Here is a 15079-nt window from a genome sequence, read left to right on the forward strand (position 1 = left end):
CGGAAAGAGAAACCGGAATTGCAACATTGCAACCGGCCTCTCACATTACATTTCAATATTTCCCCATATGTGCTGCAATAGCCTGTCATGAAAGGGATTGTTGCAGAATCGTATCGTGCTCTGGTTTTATAACTCGAGTTTCAGACGACACACTGTGTTCCTCTCATGTTTTGAAGCCATCCCCTCAGGTGCATGATAGGAACTCAAAGTCCACAAAAGAGCATTGATACACAAACCCGCCCCCGTCTGTCTGACCGGACCAATTGCGTTACCACCGGTGACGCACGCCCCCGCCACATCACGGGCGCCTCCTCCACGTTTCCAAAGAGGCAATAAATAGCGCTTTGTGCCCACTTTTCGGCCTTCGCAATCAGTCCTAACTCCTGGGAGGATAGAGAGGCCGTCTGCACTTCTGCTGTCGTCGCTGTTTGACAAACTTTCTCAAGTAAGATGTATTTTCACGTTCACATCTCTTGCCTTGTCTTGATTGGTTGGAGAAGTTAGGCTACTTGAGCCATTCTGATTGGTTTCTGCAAGATTCCAGTTGTAGTTTTCCTATTTCTGTTTTGTTTCTCAGTGTGCAGCGTTGAAAACAATCATGCATTTATGGATTTGAGCTGCAAGTTTTTTTTTTTTGCATCACTCAATGGTTGTCTATAGAAGTATGCGGAAGTTCCGCATACTTCGGAACTAGATAAAATATTGCCCTATTAACAGTTTGGCAATGTGTCTACTCAAGTTACATCTGTAGATTAGGTCGTGCAAACTTAGATTTTTGCAATATGGAGGAGAAGAAAATTGTTGAAGAAAATGCGTTGTGCATTATGTGGCGACGCGTGTTGCGTGGCGGTGGCTGTCTGCCAGTATGAAAAACCCAACCTCCTCTGTGTTGTGCAACTGTTTGGCAATGGATCATCAACACTCACATCCGTGTTCTACCTGCCTTTTATGATCACTTGTATCAGCGATGTTGTGCTTATGATCTTTAGTGTGTGTGTGTGGCGGCGGCGGGGGGGGGGTCTAATGCATAAAGCCTGGGGTCAGCACCATACTTAACAACTTTGAGTGAACTATGAACTTAATTTATCCATGGAGACGCAGAACTTATCTGATCTAGGCCAAAGTTCAAATGTGCAAGCCAAATATTGACGGAGGCGGTGCATGGAAAAGATGTTCCAAGGCAGTTGATATGGAGGAAAAAGGAACACTTCCTTCTACTCACTACAGTTTGACAGAGATTCTCATCACCTGTGCAATCCCTTCTTCCTCTCCATTTCAGGATGACTCATCAGTTCCCATCCCTCTCTCCGGAGCAGAAGAAGGAGCTCTCTGACATTGCTCAGAGGATCGTCGCTCCAGGAAAGGGAATCCTGGCCGCAGATGAATCGACAGGTGAGTTTGATAACACTGAGCGGGAAGTAGTGGGGATGAGGAGTGACTTGCATGCATTTGTCCACAAAATGTAGATTTTTACAGAGTAGCTGGCATCTGAAACACTTTGTGGTGTCTTCTTCTTTCAAGGCACCATGGGAAAGCGTCTGCAGAAAATCAACGTGGAGAACAGCGAGGAGAACCGTCGCTACTTCCGTGACCTCCTCTTCTCTGTTGATCCCTCCATCTCCAACAGCGTGGGCGGGGTCATCTTCTTCCACGAGACGCTCTACCAGAAGTCAGACAGCGGCAAGCTCTTCCCCCAGGTCATCAAGGACAAGGGCATTGTTGTCGGCATCAAGGTGAGAAGACCACAAACTTAACTGGCTGAGGCCAAATCCCAACTGAGTTTGATGTACTCCTATGGGCCTTCCATACTTTTGACCCCTCATGGATTTGTTTGGTTTTCTTGCTTCAGGTGGACAAGGGCACAGCTGGTTTAAACGGAACAGATGGAGAGACCACCACACAAGGTGAAAATGGATATTTCAACTAGGGTTGTCAAGTAAAATTCGAAGAGGAGTAAAAATCTGCTTAATTGACAAATCTATAACTTCCCTGCAAATTACTGCAATCCTGCAGAATAAGCGCTTAGAATTTTTCATGAAATAACCTGTTCAGTTCGAGGAGTTAATTCTTGACAACTTGTCAACAAAGCATTGGTCGCAAACAGAACTGATTTGTGGTCATTGAGACACACTGGACTACTACCATAGCATACAAGCACCTATTTCTTTGTATTCCTCTGCAGGTCTTGATGGCCTCTCAGAGCGCTGTGCTCAGTACAAGAAGGATGGTTGCGACTTTGCCAAGTGGAGGTGTGTGCTCAAGATCTCAGATGGCTGCCCATCAGCTCTTGCCATTGCAGAAAACGCCAATGTCCTTGCCAGATATGCCAGTATCTGCCAACAGGTGTGTGTTTGGCCATATTATTCACAGCATTAACTTGGTCAATATGTTGCCTGTTTTGTGTTCCCTTTTTTTAGAAAGTCGCTCACCTTTTTTTTTTTTTTTTAATATAATAATCTACCCCACCAGAATGGCTTGGTGCCCATTGTGGAGCCAGAGATCCTGCCTGACGGAGACCACGACCTGCAGCGCTGCCAGTACGTCACAGAAAAGGTTTGTTCACCAGCTCCGGCTTGAGAGGTCAACCGAATGCCAAGGCCACAAGAAGAAAAGAATTCAACAGTATTTTCCCACAAGATAAAATGGGTCGTTACTTGTTCCAATTTGGAGGAATGTGTACCACTAAACCTCCCTGTTCCTTCCCAGGTTCTGGCTGCTGTGTACAAGGCTCTGTCCGATCACCACGTCTACCTGGAGGGAACCCTGCTGAAGCCCAACATGGTCACTGCTGGACACTCCTGCCCCAAGAAGTTCACCCCCCAGGAGGTGGGCATGGCCACAGTGAGCGCTCTGAGGCGCACCGTCCCTGCCGCCGTGCCCGGTGAGTGTATTCCCCTCATGATGCCTGAGGCTGTCTCTACCCACCAGAGTTTAAGCAGCCTTATTTGGGACGATGTACAAGATAAGTAACGTGGTGTTCTTCCTCGCCTTTTTTCCAGGCGTCTGCTTCCTGTCCGGAGGCCAGAGCGAGGAGGAGGCCTCCCTCAACCTGAACGCCATCAACCAGGTGCCCCTCCACCGCCCCTGGAAGCTGACCTTCTCGTATGGCCGTGCACTCCAGGCCTCCGCCCTTGCTGCCTGGCAGGGCAAAGCTGCCAACAAGACTGCTGCACAGGACGCTTTCTGCACCAGAGCAAAGGTGAGGCTGGAGGAGGGCATGAATGATGACGACTAATAGTGAATGACTCTATCAATTTGTAGTTATGGGCTGTGCATGGAGCTGGGTATTAAGAATTGATTCTTATCTTTGCATTACCCAACTTGATACTGATTTGGTAAATTATTACTTCTGAAAACCTTTTGTCGCTTTCCTCTTGCCTTTATGTTGCCCAAGTAACTTGGCTGATTATTAACACTTAGTTTGACTTTGCCCTAACTTTCCCTCTCTGTTGGCCTCTTCAGATCAATGGCCTGGCTTCCAAAGGAGAGTACAAACCCACTGGCTCAGCTGACCAGTCCTCCATGAAGTCCCTGTACACTGCCAGCTATGTGTATTAAATACTGAACATTAAAGCCAAAAAAATAAATGCACACGGACCAAATATGACTACAGGAAATGATTCTGCTGGGTGTCGTCCTTCCCTGCACTGGCAACACCGGGGGGGGGAAGAAGTCGACTAAAATGTTTGACTACTTGTTTATGTCTACCGAATGGAAATAAATGAACTGTGAACAAAATGTTGGTGTCATTGCTTTTTAGAGTGCTTTGGGATGTTATGAAATTGGAGCATCTGGGTACATGTGGTGTCACAATTTTGAAAGCGGCATGATGGTCAAACATACCTCTGTTAAAACCTGGAAAATGACACGCTTTAAAGAAATTTTACAGGAATAAAGTTTGCGTAGGGAGAGGTGGGACACCTTTGGGCCTGGCTGGATAGGTGTCACAGATGGGTCTCTTTGTTTTTTTTGTTTTTTCCCTCAAACTGCTGAGTGAAGCTAAGGGAGGGGGGGGGGGGGGGGGGGGGGAAGCTTTCAGGATTGCCACACGCATGGAGCAGGTGGTAGTTCCTCTTTCAACGAACCTGATGGAGCACATGCACATCAGAAGTGGAAGTCACAACGGGATATCCTACACATGGCACTACATTTTGAATCTGGTGCTTTATGAGAGCCTTATGAGTTCTACTGAAATTCTCACAGGCTTCAGACCCACAAGTGCCTGCATTAGAAATGGGATCTGAATGGGTACAATGATCACCTTGTTGCCCAAGCAGGTGCAAACAAACAAAAAACAACAAACAACATAAAAAAAACTCAACAAATGCATTTGGTTCAATGATGCATTTATTTTCAGATCAGCCAATTCCAAATTACTGCACTCAAATGTGTTTGAAGGTTAGCATACAGTTAGTGAAAAATACCATAGGCTGCAGCTGAGCTATGCTGCCACTTGGTGGGGCAGCACACACACACACATATAACATCTGATGTTACACTAGCCTACATACATTCTTATGTTGTAGAGCAGGTCTTTATAGTGTAGCTGCACTGCAGAACATTGCAGGACAGGACTAAGGCTAGTTATTGTAGAACAGCGGTGGAAAGAGTACTAAATCTGCTTAAGTGAAGGTAAAAAGTATCTCATTTAAAATGTACTCAGAGGAAAAGTTACTGAGTTACCTTTTAGAAAAGAGAACATTGCTATATATCATATATAATACTTCAGTAAAAACATCTTCAATAAGAGTAAAAATACTGACTTACTCAAAAAAGTACAAGTACACAAGAAAGCTACTCAGTTACAGTAACATGAGTAAATGTAGTTACTTCCACCCTTGTTGTAGGATGTAGTGTAACCGGCTGGTCTCAGGTTGATGCTGTGTTGCTCCGGGCCGGCAGGGCATGCTGGACCAAGACCTGTCCAACATATGGAGCACAACAGGAAAGGAACAAAATGAGGAAGATGATGACTGCAGCACAGTGAGTAAATAATATGAAATGGCAAATGTCATTGTGGAGTTGGATCCAGTCAGCAACTCTCTTGCTGAATTCAAACTGAAGTGCCGTGTTTGCTGTGTTTAGTTTCAAGAGATAACTAGGTTTTCAGACTGTCATGATACTTGGGAAAGCTTATACATAAGATTTTCCTTTTCTTCCATTTCTCCCTTTAATTGGTTTTGGTTGCATTTGGATTTTCTGCATTGTTTTACCTTCTTTATGTGATTCTGACTTTACTCTGACTTTGCACATTGTTGTATGTTGTTGTTCTGCAACTTTTATGTTTGTCTTGTTGTTGCTTCCTTGGCCAGGTGTCCCATGAAATGGTTAGTGTTAAGTTAGGGATTCTTAATCTCAGCCTGACTAATCTGGTACACATAAAATAACATTTTAATAACAATAAAAATAGATTTAGTGAGATGTATTACCTGAGTATTTGTGGATTTCAGGGCTAATCGTGCCATGGCAGACAAGAAGATGAGAAGCGCTGACACACACACAGAGGAAATGAACAATATGGCTTCAATAGAAAGAAGCTGTTCCTGAGAGAGAGTGAAAGACAAAAAAAGTTTAATTGCCCAGAACTGGCTTCCGCCTCACCCAATACCCCAGGCCCTTTCCTTCTGGGACAACTGTCAACTTGTGTGTGTGTGTGTGTGTGTGTGTGTGTGTGTGTCTTTTTATGTGCCAAATATGCGCCATAACTCACAAAACTGTTGTAGGTCCACTCCTCATCTATGTAGGGGCCGTACAAGAACCTGAAATGGCTGAGTTCGATGAGACAGACTATCCTGTAGCCAATAGAGACCAGGATGCCCAAGAGGGAAACTACATACATGGCCAAACACACCGTCACCTGGGGGAGTTTAAGTGAGTCAGAGAGAGAGAGAGAGAGAGAGAGAGAGAGAGAGAGTGTGTGTGTGTGAGTCGGTGGGCTTGTCCATAAATGTGTCTTTCAGTCCACTGTTACAATACAATACAATACAATACAATACAATACAATATACTTTATTGTCCCTGTGGGGAAATTTGTCTTGGACTCAAATGCTGCACATATATAACCGCCTCCATAGTAGTAATAGTAAAAAACAACAACGTTGAACATTAAAGCTAGAGCGTAACCTACCATTCTCTTGGATGGATGTAACCCAGTGTAGATAGAGAGGTTTCCAGAGATGAGAAACTGTCAGAAAAACAGAACAGATCACTCTCCTCTTCCATTCAACCAAAATGACAACAACAAATTACCTTTACTGACTTTTTTAATGATCTACTCTTCAACTCAAGTAATCTCCAAGACAAATGCTTTCACTTGTACATTGAGAAATATATTAATAAAAAATACAACCCATTATTTCAGCATGTTTTTCCACCTCTGACGGTAGTGAATCAGCATCTAACTGCTAACCAGCCGAATGTTCTGTACCAGAGCCCCCTGCCAGAAGGGGATGTAGATCCGGGATGAGTTTTCACGCCTTTCTCGCGCCAGCTGAAACCCCATCAGGAGCTCTGCACAGCCAAAGATCAGGACCACAACCTGGGCAGGAGGGGGCATGAGGAGGTGGATGGTGGAACCAAAGTAAATAGGAATAATGTAGAATGTACCTCCTCTCTGTGTACATGTTACCCACACTGGGCGATGTCTTTCTATTTTGAATACAGGATGTACATTTGACCACTTCTATGATGTCAATACTAATGTAAATCACCAACTATAACATTGCCTATTATCCCATTTCTATGTTGGATTGTGTAAGGTGTTACCCCAAGAATCTGTGGCTCCCCTCTGATGAATCGATGCAGAGGCTTGCTGGACAACAGTACCACGTTTTCCGTCTCCTGAGTCCCATCTTTCCCTCTCGTCCTCCCTCTAGCTGTCGGCTCAGTATCCTCCATTGTCAGAAAATCCACTGGGTTTGGTCTTGGGAGGAGACGGAACGAATTAATCGAAGCAGATTTATGTCCACCCTTCGACAGCATAGACTGTGTACCGTGAATCTATGCAGTTTAGGGAGACAAAATGACTGTGGTGTGGTAGAATTACCTCGGTATTGGAGGAAAGGGTTAAAGAACAAAGTCAAAGAACGTAGAGATATACAGAAAAACATGCAGTGACCCACCTTGCTTTAGTTTTTCATGCAGAGAAAAGGACTGCGAATGAGAAGAGAAGGGGGACTTTGGGGGTGGGAGAAGGAAGTAGGGAAATTTGAGATTTGTGTTTTTTTTTTCTTTAAAGGGAGGGGCTGAACACTGTTTACATGATAACGGCTGAGACTGTTCCTCAATAAAATGCTCACCAAGTCATATTTCAAATACATTTTAACACACCAACATGAAAGAATACTCTTTTTTCCTACTTGTTTCTTGTATCCAGCTCCAACAGGGTTACTAATGATAAAAGTGTATGTAAAAGTGTATGAAAGCTGCTTCTGGAAAAGCCCACTGAGATATGCATGGAACAGGAAGACAGGAAGACTGTTTCTCATCATCATGAAGCAGTTTATTGTCCGTTGTGGCTTTTGAGCAAACAAAAGAGGGAGGGCGGGATAAGGAGAAAACACAGAATTGAGCAATTTGACATACTTGGTGAGAACAGAGTACACGCTACAGCAAAACACTAAACATGCATCACTGAAAAGAGCAAGCTTCTGACTTGTATGCTTGTCTTATATGTAGAAAACACATGGAAAAGAAATTGAAAAACAGTATATCATTGGCACAATACATATCTTTTCATTGCATTTCAGTTATATTTGCCATTGTCCAGGCAGCATAAGCGTAAGTAATCGTAATTTGTAAATCTGAAAATGTGAAATATTAACACTGCAACCAGATAAAAGTCTCCAACACTCCAGAGTGCACAAAGTGAAACAGCTTCTTAGCAGTGCAGAAGAGTTATTCTTGAATTTATTATTATTATTCTTGACATGGAGGCATCGCGTCTCCTACAACATGATACTCCAAATGCCAAAGCCCAGGCACTTGTGCCAAGGTGAGGTCTTATTCAGGAGGGTCTGTCCTTTAGCAAAGCTGCAGTCAGTTCAAACGACATGTTTTGTAATTCAACCTCCATCTGGCAGACTATAATATTATGATTTACTGTAAGGAAACTCACAATGACCTTTCATTTAAAGTAACCTTTGGCTGCCACTTTTTGCCCTCCATGCAATGAGGTTACCGATCACACTGCCAAGTTTTTCCAAAAGGTCACAGTCATGCAGACATCAGACATCACATCTCAGTTACAGTCACAACTCTTTGGTAAGAGTTGGGTTAGCACCAGTGAAAGTGGTCTAGTCTGTCTTAACCTCTCTTATCTCCTCCCAAAATGCCCCTGACATTTTGCTTTGCTATGTGCACACAGTTATTCAAACAATACTGTATTTTGCTGGGTAATGAATGTAGAGAAGAGGCTGACACCTTTTTTCTGTTTAAAATTTAAAGAGCACTGCAGTGCTGACAGAATTGTTTGGACTCACAGGTAATGTAACTAATCATAATACATTGATCCTTTTATATGGTCCCAAAATGCCGACAGAAATAAAATTCAAATGTTGGTTTTTTTGTTCTTGTGGTGAAATTAACCTTTTACATTCATAATGACTAGCGAAGGTGAACATTAAAGGAGTTAGGAGGTTTGAAATAAACATAATATAGCTCTGTAACATCTTTAACAACATCATCCCTATTCTGCGTTCTGCTTAAATGAAATGAGACAGGAAGTATACCAGGTCATAGCGTGGCGGGCAGTGCAACCCCAAGCCCTGGCAGAGGGCCAGAAGTCGCTGGCAGGCGTTCTCCCCGCTGCGGTTGTCCCACACCCCCACGTTACAGAACGGCTCCTCGTACTCTCCGGAGATCAGTTCATCGTCAGCAGCCAGCTCATTGAGCCACAGCGCTCCCTCCTGGTGCAGGCTGCGCAGACGCTCGGGGCTGGCGGTGCTCCTCAAGGCCTGAAGGTGCTGCGACACCACGCACATCACCCCCGCAAAGTGGCCCCTAGCGGGCAGGTCCGTGGCCGAGGGAAGGCGGGGCCGCATGCCGCACGCCACCATGAAGGCCGCCATGAGAATATCCACGCCGTACAGCTGCAGGATCCAGTCCCGCAGGTAGAAGCCGCCCATGCGTGCGTTGATCTCAATGAGGCGCGGGCCCAGCTTGGTCATCTTCAGCTCCACATTGTAGACTCCGTCCCGCAGGCCGCAGCCCAGGCAGGCGTGGTGCGCCGCCCGGATCAGCTGGGCGCGCTTGTCCGGAGCCAGGCCCGACGGCATCTGAGCTGCCGTCTCGGTGAAGGTAGGGGCGCGGGTGGGGCCGTTGTCGGACACGAAGGCCCCCTCCAGCTGGCCGTCGAACAGCAGCAGGTCCACGTCGTGCTCGGTGCCACCCACGTACTCCATCAGGGTCATGGTGTTGCCCCAGCCCAGGCCGATACCTGGGTAGTCTGTCTCCTCTCTCAGGTCGCCTCCAATGCGTTCAAAATGCGCCAGGCTCTCTGTCAGGGAGCCCACTTTCCTGACGCCCACCGCTCCCGCTCCATACTCCAGTTTCATCACAGCGGGGAACCTGACCGCTCGGACACCTGCGGCCCCTGGCAGCCCCTGCCCTCCCTGGGCCGCTTTTTGCAGGTCCAGAGCGCTCTCCACATGGAGGCAGGGAACTGCATAGGAACTGGGAGAGGGGGAGAGAAGAGGAACAGATGGAAGGAATGAACCTGAAGGCAGCGAGGAATGGGAAGGCAACAAGCGAGGGGAAGGAGCTGGTGAGGAGCAGGTGTTCTCAGGCTTGTCCGCAATGCCACTGAAGAGATTTCCTGCATCAAAATCAGCCAAGGCTCTCAAGCTGTCTCCTTCCACGCTGACCATCCCTCCTCTCAGTCCGTTCTTCACGTCGACCTGGCTATCCGCCTGGCCAGCGGGCAGCTCAGCAGTGACGGGCTGGGTCCCTGTGGACTGCAGCAGACCCAGGAGATGCAGGTGGGTGCGGCTCTTCTCCTTGGCGATGCAGATAGCCACGGGGTGCGGCCCTCTCAGTCCCAGCCTATCGCAGACTAGCGACGTCAGGACCACACAGTCATCCCAGAAGCACACGCAGCCGTCAGGATGAAGTCCAGAGGATGTCAGCCAATCACAGATGCGGACGCAGTGCTGGTCATCACGGCGGTGGTCCGGGAGGTCAGGCAGGGGCAAGAAGTGGTCCACCATTTTTGAGGCAAAGTGGTGTGGGTCGCTGTCCACCAGGAGTATCTGATTTAAAATGGCAGCAAGCATGTCAGTTATCCTGCTTTTAATACATTGACCTCACTGAAATGCACCTGCACACATTTAGTAAATCTCTGAGACAGTCACCTTGAGTTTGTAGTGTTTGGCCGCTTCCCAGACAAACTTCTTACTGTAAGCTCCCGCTCCCACCACAAGCACCGTCTTCCCCTGCATCAGGAAGCATTGTGAGCGAGTAAGCGGTGTGAGGAGGAGGGTACCCCGACAGGCCTCCATCTCACTGTCAGGTACCTCCTTTTCTATCCTTTGCTCTGGGAATGAGGAATGGAGACAGAGGGATGGATGGAAGCCCAGGACAACTGGCTTGATGATGGAACTGTCAGATGTGAACAGCAGGTCCACTCCTAAGAGATGTGAAAATGTGAAAAACAGCTCCTTACAGCAAATAAGCTCACATCTGTAGAGGTTTTGGGGTAAAAATATAAAATCCTATTTTTTAGGTTTAGCATAGTTTTCATGCAACCAGAAAACTTTTCTAGGACAGCACTTTTTCATGAAAAGGCACAAGAAATGTAGTTTTCATCCATCGTTACATTACACATCAGAAGCACACAAACACACACACCTAGATTCAATCACACACCTATCATGTCAGTTTGAGCCCTGAGTCCACCACGGCTTTCAGAGGACATGCTTGACTCCTGTTGCATGATAACGCGGAGGCAGTCCAGGGCAGTGTTGGTTGCCAGGCGACGGATTGAGACAACCAAGGCAGGGTCGGTGAAACCGCACTCTGACAGGGTTGTCTCCAGGGACTGGCTCAGGGACTGGTGGTGAGAGAGAGGGGTGTCAGATGCACCCACCCTACACACCAGCTGAGAGGGATCGAGAGAGAGAAAGAGAAAGAAAATGAATTTGCATATTGCACATTATCTAACACATTGCACATTTACACACAAAAATAATGCTTATACCACTTTCCACGCAGAAACGTCACAGCACGTTCTTTTTATAAAAAAGAACGTGCTGTGAGGAAGCTGTGTGTAAATCCATGCATGCTTTACACCATGTGTACACAGACTTATGAGTCAGCTGAGCTGAAAGTGATATAGCAATTTGGCAAAGAGAAGGAATTTGGGCAACATTTTATTTGGAGCCTTAATCTTTTCAGCACACAATAGTATCCTATTATGTCTCAATAGAGTTGCATATAATAACATTTATAGATGTGTTAACATCCTGTTTTCCTGAGTAAATAGGTTTACATGTTGCAACCCAAATCGTACAGTAATGTGGCAATAAAAATTATCAGATCATAAATTAAACCTACTCATGTGTTATCAATCTGGCTATTATATAGTGGTGCATAATGGCTGTGAGCTGTGATCTGTGAATGATGCAAAGGCAGCTTTGGCACTGTTAGAGGACGTTGCCTGATTTTCTGGCCCATGATGATAATTGGCATTTATGTCCAAACTAGGCTAAACAGGTGTCAATCTATTAATGGCTAACTGTGGGAGTGCGCATTAGGCTTGTGCACATATGCACAGTTTCACGATGATTGTAATTTATAAAACAGAACAATGCACCATATAAGCAGGGTTTTATAAATCTGAAGAAAAGACTGCGTATGCATGTTTCCAATTTTGTGCATACACAGATTGTTAGTCTTGAATCTGCACAGAGTTTTATGCATCTGGCCTTTGATATGTACCTTGTAGAGGAGCGGGACGTTCTGAGGGGATCGAGTAACGATGGCACACATTCTGAAACACAGGTCTGGAATCTGAGACCTGCAATCTGGCACAACAGTTTTTATTTATAGTACATTGCACAAAAAGACTTCAGTATGGTGTGCAATAGAGATAGGAAGATAATTGGAGAAATAGAAAAGGAGTTAAAGAGCCTCATATTAGCACATATTTAGGTGTTTACACTTCACTTACATTCCATAATATGAGACAATACAATAATGATTACTTCCCAGGCACACAAGTGGTCATTGTCTTTAAGGAATTTTTCTGTCTCTCAACTTACACTAATGCCTCCACTGAAAAACAATACAGAAGGCCACTAGCTGCGGCCATTCCTCTCACCGAAGCCCTCACCAGTGTGCTCTTCCAAACCACGGGTCTGTACCCGGGCTCCAGACTTCAGTGGAGGGCAGCAGGCCTCCAGCAGGACGGCCTCCCCAGGCAGCAGGCCTGGCAGCAGCTGAGCCACTCTGGCCCAGACTTCCTCTCTGCTGCTCTGGGGGAAATAAACGGGGGCCGAGGCCGCTGCTGCTCGGCCCGCAAACCTGCCTCCACTGCACCTCAGAACCACCTGCATCAGGGCAAGGCAAAGCATTAGAACAAACCATTTCAATGTAATCATTACACTGATTTGTAGTTTTACAAAATTTGATTGCTGGAGGGAAACAGATGATGTTTTAAGGGTAAAAGTAACTAATTACATTTACTCACGTTACTGTAATTAAGCAGCTTTTTTGTGTATTTGTCCTTTTTAGAGTATTTTTTAAAGTCAGTAATGTTACTTTTACTTAAGTACGTTTTTAAAACATTTTTTGAAGTATTGTACTTAGCTACATTTTAAATCACATCCATTACAGAGTACATATTCTGTTGGCTCTCCATAAGCCTCAGAAACTGGACCATCAGTCAGCAAAGAAGAGAAGAGTAATCTGGCTTTACTTTGTCTGTGCACTTTATTTTATAATTTCTATATTTTACAATTAAAAGAATCTAGTTTGAAGTCCTCTCGTCCTTTTAGAATTGCATGGAAAAGACCAGCAAAGTTCTCTTTTCTAAAATGTAACTCAGTAACTTTTAGTCTGAGTACATTTTAAATTAGCTACTTTTTACATTTACTTAAGTAGATTTTTACACCAGTACTTTTACTTAAGTAAGACATTCTAGTACTGATAACAGCACAGCAGAATCGGACACACCTTGTCTGAGTGCCTCAGAGCCTCTGACTCCAGGAAGGAGTCCACCTTGTTTCTAATGGAGTTCAGGTCATCCTTCACTGTCGCTCCCAGGTGCACCAGCTCCAGCACTCCCACGGTGCCTTCCTCTAGCATCGTGTGTCCCGAGGGCACCAGCAGGGCCAGGGTCGGGGGGGTATGAATCTTAGCTTTCTGCAGCAGGAATCGAGCGGTCAGAACGTCGCCCCAAAACTTCCCCAGGGATCCAGAAGTTCCCATTGGGCAGTCCGCCTCACGGGTCACTTCCTCCGCAGAGTACGGGTCACATGAAAGGAAGTAGGTGACCGCGCGAGGGGGGTTGAAGCTAGTGAGGAAGGTGCGTCCCCCGAGGTCAAAGGTGACAGCCTTGTGGACCAGGAGGGAGGAGGAGGAGCATGAGAGCCAGGAAGGAGAAAGGCACAGTAGGGCATCTCCTGGAGGGAGACGGGGGGGGGAGAGGGAGAGAGAGAGAGAGAGAGAGAGAGAGAGAGATTCCTGCCCGGTTTCTCTCGGGTCATGCAAAGTTCAGCAGTGAGTGGAATGTGGAGCTCTTGGCACTCACTGCCAATGCACATGTGCACAGAGTATACTGGAGTCTAAATGACCTTAAGATGAAACTATTTCATAGGAGAAACACTTCGGAAACAAAGACTTGTCTTTTTTGGAACAACTATTCTCGCCAATTCCTCTCGCCAAACGCTGTAGTGAAATGTCTGTTATTAGTTCTAACAGATACAGTGGTGACAGCAGATGAATACTGCAGTGGCATTCTCATCATATCACATAGGAGTCAGTGATCTTTCATCCAACTGTAAGTGTAAATCTTTGGACCCAAGTATTTGTCCAGGGAATGAAAAAGAGGAAGTTATAGGTGTAGCTTCTATTTATTTTCAAGCCTGGCTCCTGTTGAATGTTTGCATAAAATACTAAGGGAATCGTGGCTAAGTGGACAATAACTTGAGGCACATGCTCATATCAGTAGCCAAAACAGTTCATTTTGATGTTTAATATCTAGGACTGCTGACATCATCCCGCCTGTGTTGACACATTTCCGCAATTTATGACACCAGGTGGGAGATATCAGAGCCAGCTAAAAAATCCCACATCCTACTGTGAATGCAGCATTAGAGTAATTCCTCAGACAAACTCTAGATACAAATGATAGATGTGGCAATATGTACAGTAGCAGACAGTGTAATAAGACCGTCAAGATGTTCTGTTGCTCTTTACCTGGACTCCTCTGTCCGGCCTCCAGCAGCAGAGAGAGGTAGGGGAGGGGGGAGCCCAAAACACAGACGCACAGCTCTGAGTACTTCACACCTGCATGGAGGACCAATCATCCATAAGAACCAAGTTATAGTTGAAGAATATTTTCTGCGCTATTGAATATCGAATATAGAAATTTGGCGCAATTCATAAGCAATAAAATAAAATACCACAGCAAAAAAAAAAGAAAAATGTTCCCTCCCTCCCGGCGAACAGTGATAATATCATATATCGCCATATTTTGGCAGGACAGCATCGGATATTACATTTTGGATATCGCCCAAGCCAAGTCAGTAGTGTAATAGCAGCAGGGGAGGTGGATATTCTGGGATCCCTCCATCCATATATGATAAGTGGCTGATACTGATACTGTGTGTACATGATGGCATGGTAGATGCAAGGTGGGGCTTTACTATGTGATCTAGACGCAGGTATCTTCTATTCTGCAGTCCAGCGGGAGGCTCGTACCCTGCGGCAGGTCCTGTGTTTCAGGCAGGCTGAGCTCCCTCAGAGCCTGCTGCAGAGTCCGGTTCAGTCCCTCCTCTGGGCTGCAGGAGCCCGACTTCACGTCCCCGCTCCCAACGCACTCCCACTGAGAGGAGGGCAGGGTGGGGCGAGGAACAACCAT

At 45.8% G+C, this 15079-nt stretch overlaps 3 protein-coding genes across 5 annotated transcripts; 1 reads left to right on the forward strand and 2 right to left on the reverse strand.

Moving 5' to 3' along the window:
- The first annotated feature begins 304 nt into the window (after nucleotides 1–304).
- Nucleotides 305–3738, forward strand: aldob (aldolase b, fructose-bisphosphate). Its single transcript, XM_071902060.2, has 9 exons — nucleotides 305–445; nucleotides 1280–1392; nucleotides 1522–1733; nucleotides 1850–1904; nucleotides 2183–2343; nucleotides 2470–2553; nucleotides 2707–2881; nucleotides 3000–3199; nucleotides 3463–3738. The coding sequence occupies exons 2-9, from the start codon at nucleotides 1281–1283 to the stop codon at nucleotides 3556–3558; spliced, it is 1095 nt and encodes a 364-aa protein (XP_071758161.1). The 5' UTR covers nucleotides 305–445; nucleotide 1280; the 3' UTR covers nucleotides 3559–3738.
- A 591-nt stretch (nucleotides 3739–4329) lies between these two features.
- LOC139914053 (uncharacterized) lies at nucleotides 4330–7189 on the reverse strand. Of its 3 annotated transcripts, none has more exons than XM_071902265.2 (7): nucleotides 7122–7189; nucleotides 6766–6922; nucleotides 6428–6538; nucleotides 6128–6184; nucleotides 5711–5857; nucleotides 5430–5543; nucleotides 4330–4920 (listed from the first exon to the last, which is right to left on the reverse strand). In XM_071902265.2, exons 2-7 carry the CDS (start codon nucleotides 6895–6897, stop codon nucleotides 4870–4872), a joined length of 612 nt encoding a protein of 203 aa, XP_071758366.2. In that variant the 5' UTR covers nucleotides 6898–6922; nucleotides 7122–7189; the 3' UTR covers nucleotides 4330–4869. The 3 variants fall into 3 exon arrangements, with proteins under 3 accessions (XP_071758366.2, XP_071758356.2, XP_078145317.1); XM_071902255.2 differs by having other exon boundaries at nucleotides 7046–7125; XM_078289191.1 differs by lacking the exon at nucleotides 7122–7189 and having other exon boundaries at nucleotides 6766–6944.
- Nucleotides 7190–8690: 1501 nt separating this feature from the next.
- Nucleotides 8691–15079, reverse strand: LOC139913926 (carnosine synthase 1-like). The gene is made up of 8 exons (XM_071902092.2): nucleotides 14920–15079; nucleotides 14416–14505; nucleotides 13171–13619; nucleotides 12329–12545; nucleotides 11935–12020; nucleotides 10864–11095; nucleotides 10350–10624; nucleotides 8691–10247 (listed from the first exon to the last, which is right to left on the reverse strand). Exons 1-8 carry the CDS (start codon nucleotides 15077–15079, stop codon nucleotides 8703–8705), a joined length of 3054 nt encoding a protein of 1017 aa, XP_071758193.2. The 3' UTR covers nucleotides 8691–8702.

This window comes from Centroberyx gerrardi, chromosome 16 (assembly GCF_048128805.1).
Source record: "Centroberyx gerrardi isolate f3 chromosome 16, fCenGer3.hap1.cur.20231027, whole genome shotgun sequence".
NCBI lineage: Eukaryota > Metazoa > Chordata > Actinopteri > Beryciformes > Berycidae > Centroberyx > Centroberyx gerrardi.

Bases quoted from the DNA above. Each gene is read 5' to 3' on its own strand.
- LOC139914053 (XM_071902265.2), bottom strand. From the start codon at position 6,897: ATGGAGGATACTGAGCCGACAGCTAGAGGGAGGACGAGAGGGAAAGAT. The intron at 5,858-6,127 runs GTAGGTTACGCT...AAACTCCCCCAG, and splicing joins TACATCCATCCAAGAGAATG to GTGACGGTGTGTTTGGCCAT. The intron at 4,921-5,429 runs GTAATACATCTC...TATGTTGGACAG, and splicing joins TGAAATCCACAAATACTCAG to GTCTTGGTCCAGCATGCCCT.
- LOC139913926 (XM_071902092.2), bottom strand. From the start codon at position 15,079: ATGGTTGTTCCTCGCCCCACCCTGCCCTCCTCTCAGTGGGAGTGCGTT. The intron at 12,021-12,328 runs GTGAGGGCTTCG...CTGTTGTGCCAG, and splicing joins TGGTTTGGAAGAGCACACTG to ATTGCAGGTCTCAGATTCCA. The intron at 10,248-10,349 runs GTGACTGTCTCA...ATTTTAAATCAG, and splicing joins CCAAACACTACAAACTCAAG to ATACTCCTGGTGGACAGCGA.
- aldob (XM_071902060.2), top strand. From the start codon at position 1,281: ATGACTCATCAGTTCCCATCCCTCTCTCCGGAGCAGAAGAAGGAGCTC. The intron at 1,905-2,182 runs GTGAAAATGGAT...ATTCCTCTGCAG, and splicing joins TGGAGAGACCACCACACAAG to GTCTTGATGGCCTCTCAGAG. The intron at 2,882-2,999 runs GTGAGTGTATTC...CCTTTTTTCCAG, and splicing joins CGTCCCTGCCGCCGTGCCCG to GCGTCTGCTTCCTGTCCGGA.